The following is a 16,377-nucleotide window of genomic DNA, read 5'->3' as shown; positions in this document are numbered from 1 at the left end:
TCTCACAGCTTTTACTCTTGGAGCTCAATGCTCTGCGGTTTCTTTCACTGTGTTGTTTATTCCTCCTACTTGGGATTTGATGTGCCCTGTAAATATATAGACTCTCAGGCTTTCTCTGGATAGCGCTTTCTCCCCATTTCTTCTCCCCTCTAGATCACCTGATTTCAACACATTTTGAAGCATTTCATTCTATCCTCCATATTTTAACTTTGCTTTCACATTTTCCATTTTTAATCTCTGTGCTGCATGCTGAATCATTTCCTTAAGTCTTGCAATTTACTAATTCTCTCTTTAGTTATGTCTGGTTTTCTGTTAAACCTGTACAGAAGTTTTCCTTTTTTAAAAAAAAAAAAACAACACATTTATTTATTTGGCTGTGCTGGTCTTAGGTGTGGCATGAGGGATCTTTTAGTTGTGGCATGTGGCTCTTAGTTGCGGTATGCATGGGGGATCTAGCTCCCTGATCAGGGATGGAACCCGGGCACCGTGCATTTGGAGAGTGGAGTCTTAGCCACTGGACCACCAGGGAAGTCCCTCCATTTGTTTTGATGACTGTATCCTTCATACCTAGAATGTCTCTTTGGTTCTTTTTCACATCTTTTTTTTTTTTTTCCAAAACTACTTTGGTTTACCTTATGGTTTCTATTGCTTCTTGTACCTCTTCAAACATGTTAAGATACTTATCTTAAAGTCTCCTGATTTTTCTGTCTCTACCTCATGGTGATTGAGTTCCTTGTGGGATCATTTCCTTTTCTTTCCTGGCACCTAGAGGAGCAGAGAGGGCTTTCTTCCCACATCAGTCCACAGTTATCAACTTAGGTCACATGTCTCCACACAGGAAAAAGGGGCCTTTGTTTCTTTAGACAAAGAGACCCCGGAGGGGCTGGCCTTGTCAGACCTCCAGAGTGCCCTGACTTCTCTGAATGGGCATCAGGTACCCAGGACCCATCCCTGAGAGCCCTCCAGGGTGCATGATCTCTCTGAATGGGTACCAACTGGTGAATTAATTAAGGTATATCTGAGAATTTGTCAACATATTCACCTGGCCCTTTGTGACCCTGAAAAAGTCATTTAACCATTCATCTTTTCTGTAAAATAAAGGTATCTTCTTTATTTACAGGGAGAAAAAAAAAGTATTTTAAGTAGTATAAAACTTCAAAGAAGAGGTGGCACATGTTGTCTTAAAAACAAATAGTTTAATTTCATTTTTATCTATCTAGAACAAAAAAACATACAAGTTTAAAAGGAAACGGCAAGCGCTTTGACATGTCATCATGTGTCATTTTTTATGGTACTACTTTTGTTAAAAATGTGAAGATACAGAACCTTTATAAATTTCAGGAAGCAAAATGCAGATGAAAACAGATTGGTTATAAAATGTCAATTCACTAAATACTGCATTTTCTCTGTTTTTATGGAGAATATTTCATAGAAACACTGTATAAAATAAGGCAGACTTTTGGAAATTCAATTATAAAATTTTAGGAAAAAAGTGTGAAGTCCTAGTTTCTTTCACTTTGGGGAGTCACCTGCAGAGCCCGTCAGACAACTAGAGCAGTTTCTGAGCTCTGGTTGCTGTACAGGAGCCCTTCTCGTTGAGTGCTTCTAGAATCAGACCCACCCACAAAACAGCTTTTCCCAATTAGCATAAATCAGAAAAGTTTAACATACACAAATATTTCTATAGTGCAGTAAAAATGTGTCATTTTATATTTTAAATTTGCATTATGAAAATGTCTGTACATGAAGTAATACATATTTAATGAATATGAATCATGTAAATTTGGTCATGGCATTTAAAGGTGGCTTTGGCTTTGAAGTATTTTTAAATTCACAGAAAATATTGAACTTCTAATAAAATAAATAAAACATTTTAATAATTGATATTAATAATCAACTTCAAAATTTCTTTGTCTGCATTTTCTGTTCAATTTTAAAAGAGAAGTCATTGCACCTTCTATGATGTGAAAAAAGATCCGATTGCCATTAGCTGTTCTTAAGTGCTGAACATAACTGAGAGAAACTGCAACAAGACACTCTGTCACTGGCAGGAAATCCATCACCATCCTTTGCGGGGGCAGTCCCGAGCTCAGAGCTCATTTTTTTTTTTTTTTTTTTTAAAGGTAGAGGAATGGGGACATTTTAAATTTATTTATTTATTTATTTATTTATTTTTGGCTGTGTTAGGTCTTCGTTTCTGTGCGAGGGCTTTCTCCAGTTGCGGCAAGCGGGGGCCACTCGTCATCGTGGTGCGCGGGCCTCTCACCGTCGCGGCCTCTCTTGTTGCGGAGCACAGGCTCCAGACGCGCAGGCTCAGTAGTTATGGCTCACGGGCCTAGTTGCTCCGCGGCATGTGGGATCCTCCCAGACCAGGGCTCGAACCCGTGTCCCCTGCATTGGCAGGCAGTTCTCAACCACTGCGCCACCAGGGAAGCCCCACCGAGCTCATGTTTTAACGGACGTGAATGCAAACCGTCGTTCTCACGTGACTTTCCGAAGAGCCCCCACAGCAGGCCCAGGTACTTTGAGTGGACTAAGTCTCACTTTATGGCAATGGCATCAGATGGTGGCTACAGAAGGTTGCCGACGTCCCTGTGTGCTCTTACAGGCTCTGCAGACCGGGGGACGAAAGGACCAAGGAACTCTGACTGCCCTCAGGAATCCCAAGTGACTGGAGGGACACAGTGTCAGGGCCCCGGGCAGTGTCGCCCACTATTCAGGAGGTGGGCGGAGGCTCCGCAGCTTCATTTCGTCCAGTCCCTTCCAGTATTTAAAATTGTTGTCAAGATGCTGCATTAACTCAGGCAGGTCTACAAAGGCTGGAGAGAAAAGATGGCACTGTGATATACCCTTTCACAGCCTCAGTAAACTTAGACTTTGAGGCTTTCTAAGGAGAGAGCATTTTACGGAAGAGGGACAGATAGGAGTAGACAACTGCCCAGCGCTCAGCAGACTCAGCAAACCCAGCGGCCGGAATGAGCTAAAGCCAAGTCCTGTGCTCAGTGCCAGCAGCTCCTCTGTAACCACCTGGTGAGCTGACAACTGGTAGATGAAGCAGAAGGGGGACTCATCTGCACACTCACCATTTGATCAGCACCTTTGGGCCCAGGGTGCCAGGAGCCAGGCCCTGACTGGCTCTCCTGGGTGTGTCTCCCTGCTCCCTGCCGCACCCCCACCCCCGGCCCTTTATACCGTCATCTTCCACCTGCAGCACATCCCCTAGGGCCTGAGTGGGGAGCAAGTCATTTTACATACGAAGAAAATGGGGCCAGGAGAGGCCATGAATCTGGACTCAGGGAGCTGCGGAGCCTGCAGTCTGGCCCCAAAGCTGCAGCTCTTTCCACCATCTGAGTCCTTCCCCCACCTCCCAGCACCCTGAGATGGGGGTTCGTCTCCTGCCCATGGATCTGGACAGGGAGTATTAGTGGGGCCCCTTCCCTGAGAGTCCTTTACGTGACAGGCTCCTCTGCATGCACTTAAGGTTAAAGAAGAGGGACGTGTACCCGTCAGAGACCAGCCTGCTCTCGGGTCGGCTACCAAGTGAGGCGGGAGAAGCTGGAGAGCAGATGGCAAAAGGGCTCCCACAAAACGATGTGGGGTTTGGAGTCAACATAAGCGTTTCTAAATCCTGGGCTCTCCACCACCGGCTGTGCAGCCCCAAGTTCACTCCTCTCATCTATGAACCTGGCACAACAACGTCTAGCCCCTGGGGCCAGGGGCAGTTGAGGAGGAAGAGTGCAGAGAGCACCCCGCCCTCATGGCCCTCGGTGTCAGCTCACTGCTTCTCCTCAGCCCTTCTTCAAAGTCTGAGCCCCCAAACATATTCTACAGTCAAAAACTACACTATGCACTACTTAACATGCAGTTCCCCATTACTGAGGGAAATATGCTCAAAGCGTTCTTACCGTCCCAAGCAGCAAACATGTCTGTGATGAAGTAGTCAATGAAAGAGATTTGGGATTTGGGGATGCTGCAGGTATTTCTGTCAAAAACTGGCATCACCACAGGCAAGTCCTGTCGCTTCTCTTCATCAGTCTGCAAAGCAGAAAATGCCAGAATTACGAGACTCCAGTATCTGGCTCCACTCTCCATCAGGAGCAACCCCTCTGCCAAAAGCCTCTCCTGGCAGCCCAGAGTGCTCGTGGGGAGAAGCCGATCATAGCACCAGCCAACAACCCGGATCTGCCATGTTGTCCCCGACGGGGACTGCTCTATGCCAGGGGCACCAAGGACACCCCAACCCAACCCACATTTTCAACACCTGGAAACCTCTTGCTGAAGCTCCTGAGGTAAGATTGCAAACAGTACCTGCAGTGCATGAGCACACTAGTCAGCTCAGGCATCCTCCCAGCCGGCAGGCGTTTCAAGGGCCTGATCCAGGGCGGCAATGGTGAGTGAGAAACAGCCCCCTTCACAGAGAAGGGACAAGTGGCTGCTTCTCATCTTGGGCCAAATTATTTTATTTGAAAAAGTTCTGAACATGCTTGAGGTAAAAAAGAGCTCTGGGATGAAGAGTTTTTATGTACTTTGATAAACACTTCCAGAACATCTTCAGGATTCCAGAAAGATTTGTAAAAAACTGAAAATATAATTAAGATCCTGCCAAGTATATCTTGAAAGATATAAAGGAGTTTCTTGTTCTTTTTATTCATAAGGTTGCTTTCATCAAAGGGTCCTGGAGAAAAGGATGAGGGGATGCCTGGAGGGTGACGATGAAGCAGCGGGTCTTCCTGGAACGAGGTGGGAACTCAGAGTGTTTGAGGGTGCGATTAGAATCACCGAGAGGTCCCTGCTGGAGCAGGCAACCAGGGCTGAGAGTTAAGCAGACGGTCACGCGAGGGGCAGGATGAGGGGGACTGAGTGTAAGACCAAGCAAGGCCGGGGCGGCCCTGGCTAGAAGGGCTGGAGCCATCCTCTGGCTCTGGAAGGCACAGCTGTCCTCAGAGGCACCTGGATCATTGTTCCTGATGGTCCGGGCAGGCTGCCCTGTTGGGCCAGGCATAGTGAGAAGATGACAGAAGGGGTGGCGATCCTGGGATGAGATAACTTTTTGACCAGTCGTGGCCTGTGGAGGGCCGGTCAGTGGGAGCAAGGGCTGAGGACAGGAGGTATGTGGTGTGCTCGGCCATCTGCCAGAAGCTCTGGTGGCTGAGCTCTGTGGGCCATCTGGGGCTGTGGGAGAGTGGAGGACATTTCTTGAGTGGCCAACACTGGGACAAGAATTCAGGTGTTCAGCAAGACCAAAAGAAAACCTACTCTTGGGGCTGAGGGCCTGTCCCTCCAACTCTTACCCCTGTAACTGTTCCCACAGGGCAAACTGGGCCAGTCCCCTTTGTTGTTCTTGACAACTGGCCAGGAGCTGCCTCCCCTGTTCCGTTCCACTTCTATTCTGCTGTCTTTGCCGAGGCCTGGCAATCACCAGCAGGGCCGCAGGGACTGGTTAGAAGTCACCTTGCCCTGCACAAAGGTGGATGGATCCGAGGCCCGAGCCACTGGAAGAACTAGGCCCCACAGCTAACGGCAGGTGACTTTCCCTGGAAGTGACAATGACTCACTGCAGCTCTCAACATGGAATCTCCACTTGAGGGCAGCAGGTAACCTTTGGGGGTTTTCCTAGGAGGGACTGTACCTAGCACCATGCTGCAGAGATGTACTTATGCTAGGTGGGTGTTGAGGGTGCTGGGGACAGGGCTAAGAAAGAGGCCTGTGCTCCTTGTGTTCAGGTGGATGGTGCTAGACTATGGGTCAGGGCAGAAGCCAGCAGTAAGAGCCCCTGCTGCTCCAGGCCAGGGAGCCAAGTCGCACACGCTTGACTAGGATTGTACAGGCCAGGGAGCCCTGAGAGGCAGGGCAGAGGCTATCTACAGCAGTTGTCCGGCCAGGAGCACACTCCAGGAGGTGTGGAAGGTAGGGTGAGGGTGCTCTGGGAAGAGACTAAGTAGGGAACATTGACAAGTCTTGGCCTCTGCTGGCTGGTGAAGCCTCTGCTGTCAGGCCACAGGCTGGCAGCCCCGTCCCCCAGTGCCGTCGCAGAAAACTGCAGGGTTAGCTCTGCATGAGTCTCTGCCCTGGTGTGTATGGGAAGGGGCGGAGGGTGCAGGAATAGCCTCAGGTTCACAGCCCACTGGCCTGTCTGGCTCAGAGAGCAGTACCACAGGGTGGGTGCTCTCCTGGCACTGCCCCCTGGTCGTGCTGGATAATGAACCAGCTCTCTTGGGAAAGCCATAGCAGAGGCTCACTGAGCTCAGCAGTTCATGGCTTCAGAGGCTTTTCTGTTGGTGCTGCACTCTAGGCCTGCCCTCCCCTCCACATGGAAGCAGCTGACTTGTTGAAGGTCAATGAAAATGCTCATGCTTGTATTTCTTCTCTTTGGCCCAATGTGACAGGTACATGGAGCTTCTCAGGCCCTTATTCTCTTTTGAAGACCACTGTTTGCCAATGAGGTCCTCCGTGCCCATGCCCCACTTCTAGGCCACCAATGAGATCTCCATGCCTGGGAGACAGTCAAAGATTCTACAGTAACCAAGTGAATCTTCAATCAAGAAAAAGTCGTTTTCAAAATGGTAGGAAGTGTCATGGTATTTTTACTCACCCTTGCCCGACTCCTCCCTAGCACAGTCTTGGTCCAGATGAGACAGCAGCCCAGCTCTCAACTGTTTAAATCGAACTGGAAGGAGTGTAGAGCTGACCTTATTTGCAACATTCTAACCTGTCTGGAGTTTGTCTAAAGGACTAGCCTCTATTTCACCTAATCCAGCTCTCAGGTGGAAAAGCAATGGTTACTGCCTGGGAAAGCTGCATGGAGATGACAGACACACAGATGCCTGGGGTAAGAGATTACAGGTGGAGACAAACAAATGCACCATTTAAGGCCCCAAGGAAAAGCCTCTCGGGGAAATTAAGACATTCAAAAGCAGCTGTATATAGAGGGGAAATGTCTCGGGCAAGACATGCTCAGAAAAGACCTGAAGAGACTGTAAGCTTTCATGTTGGGCTAATCCCAAGACTCAGAACATGCCCAGATAATGAGCAAAAGACTTTCCTGGCACAGAGCCAAAGTGCAAAGTCTGGGAGCGGTGGCTGTTTTTTCAAATGTCCAATTTTCAACAACAAAAAAAATCACAAGGCCAAAGAAACAGAAAAACATAACCCATTCAAAGGAAGAAAATAAATTGGCAGAAACCATCCCTAAAGAGGTACCCACAATGATTTATTAAAGACTTTAAAACAACTATCTTAAATATGCACTAGTGCTAAAAGAAAACATGGATTAAATGCTAAAGGAAATCAGGAAAATGATATATGAACAAAATGAGAGTATCAATAAAGAGACAGAAATTATAAAGAAGAGCCAAATAACAATTCTGGAGCTGAAAAACACAAAAAGTGAATTGAAAAATTCACTAGAGGGGTTCAACAGCAGATCTGAGCAGGCAGAAGAAAGAATCAATAAATTTGAAGATAGGACATTTGAAATTATCAATTCTGAAGAGGAGAAAGAAAAATAAATAAAAGTGACAATACCCTAAGTAATTTACAGGACAACCTCAAACAGACAAATACATGCATTATCAGAGTGTAGGAAAGAGAAAAGAGAAAAAAAAAAAAGGAGCAGAGATTATTTGAAGAAATAATAGCCCACTGGGCATATATACCCAGAGAAAACCATAATTCAAAAAGACACATGCACCCCAATGTTCACTGCAGCACTATTTACAATAGCCAGGTCATGGAAGCAACCTAAATGCCCATTGACAGACGAATGAATAAAGAAGATGTGGTACATATATACAATGGAATATTACTCAGCCATAAAAAGGAACGAAATTGGGTCATTTGCAGAGACGTGGATGGACCTAGAGACTGTCATACAGAGTGAAGTAAGTCAGAAAGAGAAAAACAAATATCATATGTTAACGCATATATGTGGAATCTAGAAAAATGGTACAGATGAACCAGTTTGCACGGCAGAAATAGAGACACAGATGTAGAGAACAAACATGGATACCAAGGGGGGAAAGCGGGGGCGTGGATGGTGGTGGTGGGATGAACTGGGAGATTGGGATTGACCATATATACACCAATACGTATAAAATAGATAACTGATAAGAACCTGCTTTATAAAAAAAAAAAAATTCAAAAAAAAGAGGAAGAAATAATAGCCCGTAACTGCCATAATTTGAAGAAAAACACAAATCTACAAATCCAAGAAGGTAAACAACTCCAAGTAGGATAAACCCCAAAACAACCATATTGAAACACATTATAACCAAACTGTCAAAAGCCAAGACAAAGTGAGAATCTTGAAAGCAGCAAGAGGAAAATGACTCATCACATACACATGAGAAGACAGTCTCAATAAGATGATCAGCTGATTTCTCAGCAGAAACCTTGGAGGCCAGTAGGCACTGGGATAATTACATAAGGGGCTAAAAGAAAAAAACCTGTCAACCCAGAATTCTATATCTGGCAGAACGGTCCTTCAAAAATGAGGAAGAAATGAAGACATTCCCAGATAAACAAAAGCAGAGAAAATTCATTACCACTAGATCTAGCCTACAAGAAATGATAAAGGGAGTCTTTTCAGGTTGAAATGAAAGGAAGCTAGATGGCAACTTAAAGTCATATAAAGATATAAAGATCTCCAGTAAAGGTAAATACATAAGCACATATGAAAAAGAGTATTATTGCAATTTTGGCTTGAAATTCCACTTTTTATTTTCTACAGGATTTAAAAGACAAGTGCATAAAAATTACAAATCTGTGTTAATAGGCACACAATATATAAACACATTATTTGTGACATCAAGAACAAAGTGGGGGACTTCCTTGGTGGCGCAGTTGTTAAGAACCCGCCTGCCAATGCAGGGGGCATGGGTTCGAGCCCTTGGTCTGGGAAGATCCCACATGCCACGGAGCAACTAAGCCTGTGCACCACAACTACTGAGCCTGCACTCTAGAGCCCTTGAGCCACAACTACTGAACCCGTGGTGCCACAACTACTGAAGGCCATGCACCTAGAGCCCATGCTCTGCAACGAGAAGGCACCGCAATGAGAAGACCAAGCACCACAATGAAGAGTAGCTCCCGCTCACCGCAACTAGAGAAAGCCCATGCCCAGCGACGAAAATCCAATGCAGCCAAAAAATAAATTTATTAAAAAAAAAAAAAGAAAGTGGGGTGGAGAAACAGAGCTGTATAGGAGTTTGTGTATACAACTGAAATATAGGTTGGTATCAACTTAAACTGCTAGAACTTCAGGATGTTATAATGTAATTTCTATGGTAACCGTACAAAAAGTAACCCATAGAATATCTGCAAAGGAAATGAGAAGTGGATCAAACATGGTGCTACAAAAAAATCAAACACAAAGGCGGTAATGGAAAAAATGAGGGACAAAAAAGCTGTAAGACATGCCTAAGACAAAGTGGCAAAAGTATGTCCTTCTCTGTCAGTAATTATTTTAAATGTAAATGTATTGAACTCCCCAATCAAAAGGCACAGCTGGCAGAATGGATAAAAACACATGACCCAACTATATTTTGTCTACAAAAACTCACATTAGATACCAGGACATAGGTTGAAAGTGAAAGGATGGAAAAAGATATTCCATGCAGATAACCAAAAGAAAGCTGAGGTGGCTTTGTTAATATCAGACAAAAAAGACTTTAAGTCAAAAATGGTTCCAAGAGACAAAGGACATTATTAATAAATGGGTCAATTCACCAAGAAGATTTAACAATTATAAGCACATATGCACCAAACAATTGGAGTTCCGAAATGTATGAAGAAAACATTGACAGAATTGAAGGGAGAAACAGACACTTCTACAATAATAGTTGGAGACTTCAATAACACACTTTGAATAATGGACAGAACAGCCAGATCAATAAGGAATTAAGGACTTGAACAACACTGTTAACCAATTGGACCCAATAGACATATATGTTAGGCCATAAAACAAGTCAATGAATTTTAAAAGATCAAAATCATACAAAGTACCTTTTCCAATAACAGTGTAATGAAACTGGAAATCAACAACAGAAAGTAAACTGAAAGTGGAAATTAAACAATACACTCTCAACCAAAGGGTCAAAGAAGAAATCACAAGGGAAATTTTAAGATACCTAGAGACAAATAAAAATGAAAACACAACATATGGAAAGGTATGGAATGCAGTAAAAGCAGTGCTAAGAGGGAAATTTATAGCTGTAAATGCCTATGTTAAAAAAGAAGAAAGCTCTTAAATCAACAACCTAACTTTAGATCTTAAGGAACTAGAAAAAGAACAAACTAAACCCAAAGCTAGCAAAAGGAAGGAACTAATAGACTAGAGCAGAGATAAGAAAAATGGAGAATAGAAAAATAGAGAAAATCAACAAAACCAAAAGTTGGTTCCTTGAAAAGATCAACAAAATTGAAAAAACTTTAGCTAGATTGACTAAGAAAAAAGAAAGACTCCAATTATTGAAATCGGAAATGGAAGTAGGGACATTACTATTGATTTTACAAAAATAAAAGGATTATAAGGAAGTGCCATGAGCAACTGTATGCCAACAAACTGGATAACCTAGATGAAATGTACAAATTCCTACCCACACAACCTACTAAGGCTCAATTATGAAGAAAGAGAGAATCTGAATAGACCTATAGCTAGTAAGGATATTCAGTTAGTAATAAAAAACCTCCCAACAAAGAAAAGCTCAGGACCAGATGGCTTCACCTGTGAATTCTACCAAGCTCTTCAATACAATTAACACCAATCCTTCTCAAACACTTCCAAAAATTTGAAGAGAATACTTCCTAACTCAATCAATGAGGCCAGCATTGCTCAGATACCAAAGCCTAACAAAGACACAAAACTACAGACTGTTATCCCTTATGAATACTGATGCAAAAACCCTCAACAAAATACTAGCAAACAGAATTCAGTAGCATATTAAAGGATCATACACCATGACCAAGTGGGATTTTAGTCCTGCAATATAAGGATGATTCAGCATCTGAAATCAATTGATGTAATACACTACATTAAAAGAATGAAAGAAAAAACCATGATCATCTAAAATGGTAATTTTGTTTTACCACAGTAAAACAAACAAACAAAAAAAATAAACTGCTTCCCAAGGTGACGATGATTTTACAAATCATCACTGTGTGATAAGCATTTTACACATTTTACACTGATGAATAAATTTGTTGTTCCATATCTTCACAAACATTTTGTTGTCAGTCTTTTTAATTTTTAGCCATCCTAGTGGATGTGTAGTGGTATTTCATTGTTGTTTTAATTTGCATTTCCCTGATTACTAATGATGTTCAGCACATTTTCATATATCTTTTGTGAAGTGTCTGTTAAAATATTTGGTATTTTTGGACTTCCTTGGTGGCACAGTGGTTAAGAATCCACCTGCCAATGCAGGAGACATGGGTTCGAGCCCTGGTCTGGGAAGATCCCACATGCTGTGGAGCAACTAAGCCCGTGCGCCACAACTACTGAGCCTGTGCTCTAGGGCCCATAAGCCATAACTACTGAGCCCACGTGCCACAACTAACTGAAGGCTGCGTGCCTAGAGCCCGTGATCTGCAACAAGAAGCCACTGCAATGAGAAGCCCGCGTACCACAGTGAAGAGTAGCCCCCACTCGCCACAACTAGAGAAAGCCCACGTGCAGCAACAAAGACCCAACACAGCCATAAATAAATAAATTAATTAAAAATAAATAATCGTTTTTAAAAATTGGTATTTTTAATTAGGTGGTTTGGCTTATTATTGAGTTCTTTATATATCCTGAATACAGTCCTTTGTCAGATATGATTTGTGTATATTTTCTTCCAGTGTGCCTTCCCTGTTCATTTTCTTAGCTGTGTTTAGATGAGAATAATTTCTGAATTTTGGTTCTCACCAAATTTTCTTTTTATGGTTGCTGTTTTCTGTACCTAAGAAACATCTATCCCATTCCAATTAATTGAGTATATTCTCCTATGTTTTCTCTAAAACTTTTGTATTTAGGTCTATGATCCATTGTGAACTGATATTTCTCCACGGAATGAGGTAGGAGTTGTGGTTCATTTTTTGTTGGATAGAGATATCCAAATATTCCAACACCACTTGCTGAAAAAAATTTTCCTTTCCCCACTGATTGTATAAATGTGGCCTATTTCTGGGATTTCTATTGTGTCCCATCAATGTATTTGTTATCTTTATGCCAGTATCACACCAGCTTGGTTATTGTAAGTTCTGAAGTCAAATAGTATAAATCGTCCAACTTTTTCAAGTTTGTGTTGTTTATTCAAGGTCCTTCAGCTTTCCATATAAATTTTAGAATCAGTTTGTCAATTTTTACCAAAAAAACTGCTGGGATTCTGATTGGGACTGCACTCAATCTATACATTGATTTGGAAAGAACTGTATTTTAACAACATTGAGCCTTCCAATCTGTGGACATGGTACACCTCTCCATTTATTGAAGTGTTCTTTCTCAGCAATGTTTTGTGGTTTTCAGTGTAAAGAACTGGCCTTCTTTTGTTAAATTTATCCTAAGTAATTTTTGTTTTTTATTGCTATTGTAAATGGGATTGGGTTTTTAGTTTCATTTTCCCATTGTCTGCATCTAGTACACCAAATAATACAACTGACTTTGTATAATGAGCTTGTGTCCTATAACCTTGCTAAATAATTTCCACTTATTAATGCTAGTAATTGTTTTGTACACTCCTTAGAGTTTTCAGCATTAAAAAGAATCATGTCATCTGCAAATAGAACAAATTTATGTCTTACTTTCTGTTCTTTGTACATCTTTATTTCCCTTGCCTTGTTGCAATGGCTAGGACTGCCAATATAATGTTGGATAAAAGGAGTCCGAATGGGTACCCTTGCCTTGTTTCCAATCTTAAAGAAAATGTATTTAATATTTCCTTCTAAAGTTTATATGGAAAGGTGAAGGACCTTGTATAAACAAAGCAAATTTGAAAAAGTTGAACAGTTTATACTATTTGGCTTCAGAAGTTAACAATGATCAAGTCAGTGTGGTATTGGCATAAAGATAACAAATACACTGATGGAATAGAATAGAATGGGTACCCTTCCCTTGTTTCCAATCTTAAGAAAAATGTACTTAATATTTCACCATTAAATACAATGATAGCTATAAGTTTTTGTAGATACCCTTTTAAAAATAAGTTCTCTTCCTTGTTTGCTAAAATATTTTACGATGAATGGTTGCTGAATTTTGTCAAATGCTTTTTCTCCATCTACTGAAATAATCATATGGTTTTTCTCCTTTAATTAGTATGGTGAATTATAATTGATTTTTCTGATATTAAACCAACCTTGCATTTTGGCGGATAACTCTATTTAGTGATATATTAACGCTCTTTATATACTGTTCAATTAAGTACCTCTGCATCTATGTTCATGAGGATTATGAACTGCCTGGTACTGTCTTTGTCAGATTACATATCAGGATAATAATGGCTTCATAAAATGAGTTGAAAAGTGTTCTCACCTCTATTTTCTCATATATTGTTAAGACTAGCATTATTTCTTAAGTGTTTGATAGATTTCTTCAATGAAACCATTTAGAGTTTTCTTTGTGAAAAAAATCTTTAAATAAAACATTTTGACAAAGAATTTCTTTACTGCAGGGCTTCTAAGGTTATTGCTTAATCCTGTGTGTTTTGGTAAATTATAATTTTCAGGGAATTCATCCATTTCATTTGTCAAATTTATTCTTGTCAATTTGACAAGAATTTGTTATTTCTTGTCATTGTCAAATGACAATACTTTCATTCCTGATACTGGTAATTTGCATTCCCTCTTTCCTCTTGATTATTCCAGCTAGGTATTCACCAATTTTGTTAATTCTGTCAAAGAATCAACTTTTGGCTTTGTAATTTTTTATTTTTTAAATTATTAATTTTTATTTTATATTGGAATATAGTTGATTTACAATGTTGTGTTAGTTTCAGGTATATAGCAAAGTGATTCAGTTATACATATACATATGTCCATTCTTTTTCAGATTCTTTTCCCACATAGGTTATTATAGAATATTGAGTAGAGTTCCCTGTGTTATATACAGGTCCTTGTTGATTATCTATTATATATATAGTAGTGTGTATCTGTTAATCCCAAACTTCTAATTTATCCCTCTCCACCATGTTTCCCCTTTGGTAACCATAGGTTTGTTTTTGAAGTCTGTGAGTCCGTTTCTGTTTTGTAAATAAGTTCATTTTTATCATTTTTTTAAGATTCCACATAGAAGTGATATCATATGAGATTTGTCTTTCTCTGTCTGAGTTACTTCACTTAGTATGATAACCTCTAGGTCCATCCATGTTACTGCAAATGGCATTATTTCATTCTTTTTTTTTAATTGCTGAGTAATATTCCACTGTATATATGTGCCACATTTTCTTTATCCATTTCTTTATCCATTCCTCTGTTGATGGACATTTAGATTGCTTCCATGTCTTGGCTATTGTAAATAGTGCTGCAAGGAACACTAGGGTGCACGTATCCTTTCGGATTATGGTTTTCTTCAGATATATGCCCAGGAGTGGGATTTCGGGATCATGTGGTAGTTCTAGCTTTAGCTTTTTAAGGAACCTCCATACTGTTCTCCATGATGGTTGTAACAATTTACATTCCCACCAACAGTGCAGGAGGGTTCCCTTTTCTCCACACCCTCTCCAGCATTTATTGTTTGTAGACTTCTTTATTTTAATATAAATTTATTTTATTTATTTTTGGCTGAGTTGGGTCTTCATTGCTGCATGTGGGCTTCTTATTGCAGTGGCTTCTCTTGTTGCAGAGCATGGGCTCTAGGTGCACGGGCTTCAGTAGTTGTGGCTCACGGGCTCTAGAGCGCAGGCTCAGTAGCTGTGGCGCATGGGCTAAGTTGCTCCGTGGTATGTGGGATATTCCTGGACCAGGACTCGAACCCGTGTCCCCTGCACTGGCAGGCAGATTCCTAACAACTGCGCCACCAGGGAAGCCCGTGTTTGTAGACTTTTTGATGGTGGCCATTCTGACTGGTGCGAGGTAGTACCGCATGGTAGTTCTGATTTGCATTTCTCTAACAACTAGTGATGATGAGCATCTTTTCATGTCCTTTTTGGCCATCTGTATGTCTTCTTTGGAGAAATGTCTGTTTAGATCTCCTGCCTATTTTTTTTTTTTTTTTTAATTTTAGAGCCAACTTTTCAGTTATTTATTTATTTATTTATTTATTTATTTATTTATTTATTTATTTATGGCTGTGTTGGGTCTTCGTTTCTGTGCGAGGGCTTTCTCTAGTTGTGGCAAGTGGGGGCCACTCTTCATCGCGGTGCGCGGGCCTCTCATTATCGTGGCCTCTCTCGTTGCGGAGCACAGGCTCCAGACGCGCAGGTTCAGTAATTGTGGCTCACGGGCCCAGTTGCTCCGCAGCATGTGGGATCTTCCCAGACCAGGGCTCGAACCCATGTCCCCTGCATTGGCAGGCAGACTCTCAACCACTGCGCCACCAGGGAAGCCCCCTCTGCCTATTTTTTGATTGGGTTGTTTGTTTTATTTGATATAGAGCTGCATGAGCTGTTTGTATATTTTGGAGATTAATCCCTTGTCAGTTGCTTTGTTTGCAAAAATTTTCTCTGTTTCTGTGGGTTGTCTTTTTGTTTTGTTTATGGATTCCTTTGCTGTGCAAAAGCTTTTAAGTTTAATTAGATCCCATTTGCTTATTTTTGTTTTTATTTTCATTACTCTAGGAGGTGGATCGAAAAAGATATTGCTGCAATTTATGTCAAAGAGTGTTCTGCCTATGTTTTCCTCTAAGAGTTTTATAGTATCTGGTCTTACATTTAGGTCTTTAATCAATTTTGAGTTTATTTTTGTGTATGGGGTTAAAGAATGTTTTAATTTCATTCTTTTACATGTAGCAGTCCAGTTTTCACAGCACCACTTATTGAAGAGACTGTCTTTTCTTCATTGTATATTCTTGCCTCCTTTGTTGTAGATTAAGGACCATAGGTGCGTGGGTTTATTTCTGGGCTTTCTATCCTGTTCCACTGATCTATATTTCTATTTCTGTGCCAGTACCATAATGCTTTGATGACTGTAGGTTTGTAATATAGTCTGATGTCAGGGAGCCTGATTCCTCCAGCTCCCTTTTTCCTTCTCAGGATTGCTTTGTCTATTCAGGGTCTTTTGTGTTTCCATACAGATTTCAAAATTTTTTGTTCTAGTTCTGTGAAAAATGCCACTGGTAATTTGATACAGATTACAGTGAATCTATAGATTGCCTTGGGCAGTACAGTCATTTTGACAATATTGATTCTTCCAATCCAAGAACATGGTATATCTATACATCTGTTTGTGTCATCTTTGATTTCTTTC

At 41.3% G+C, this 16,377-nt stretch overlaps 1 protein-coding gene and 1 long non-coding RNA gene across 8 annotated transcripts in view; one reads left to right on the top strand and one right to left on the bottom strand.

The window, feature by feature from the left end:
• Positions 1–1,176: 1,176 nt before the first annotated feature.
• PDE8A (phosphodiesterase 8A) overlaps positions 1,177–16,377 on the bottom strand; it is a 147,460-nt gene continuing 132,259 nt past the window's right edge. For all 7 annotated transcript variants that reach the window (XM_082388313.1, XM_082388314.1, XM_082388310.1 and 4 more), the window contains 2 exons: positions 3,906–4,035; positions 1,177–2,819 (listed from right to left, as the gene is read on the bottom strand). In XM_082388313.1, the coding sequence (XP_082244439.1) occupies positions 2,713–2,819; positions 3,906–4,035 (237 nt within the window). In that variant the 3' untranslated portion in view covers positions 1,177–2,712. The remainder of the gene's footprint in view (positions 2,820–3,905; positions 4,036–16,377) is intronic.
• On the top strand, positions 4,042–8,159 carry LOC309626978. The gene is made up of 2 exons (XR_014243475.1): positions 4,042–5,524; positions 6,387–8,159. It is a non-coding gene; the product is annotated as an uncharacterized lncRNA (long non-coding RNA).

This window comes from Balaenoptera borealis, assembly GCF_965194805.1.
Source record: "Balaenoptera borealis genome assembly, chromosome: 3".
NCBI classification, from domain to species: domain Eukaryota; kingdom Metazoa; phylum Chordata; class Mammalia; order Artiodactyla; family Balaenopteridae; genus Balaenoptera; species Balaenoptera borealis.
This window is presented reverse-complemented; position numbering and strand designations above follow the sequence as displayed.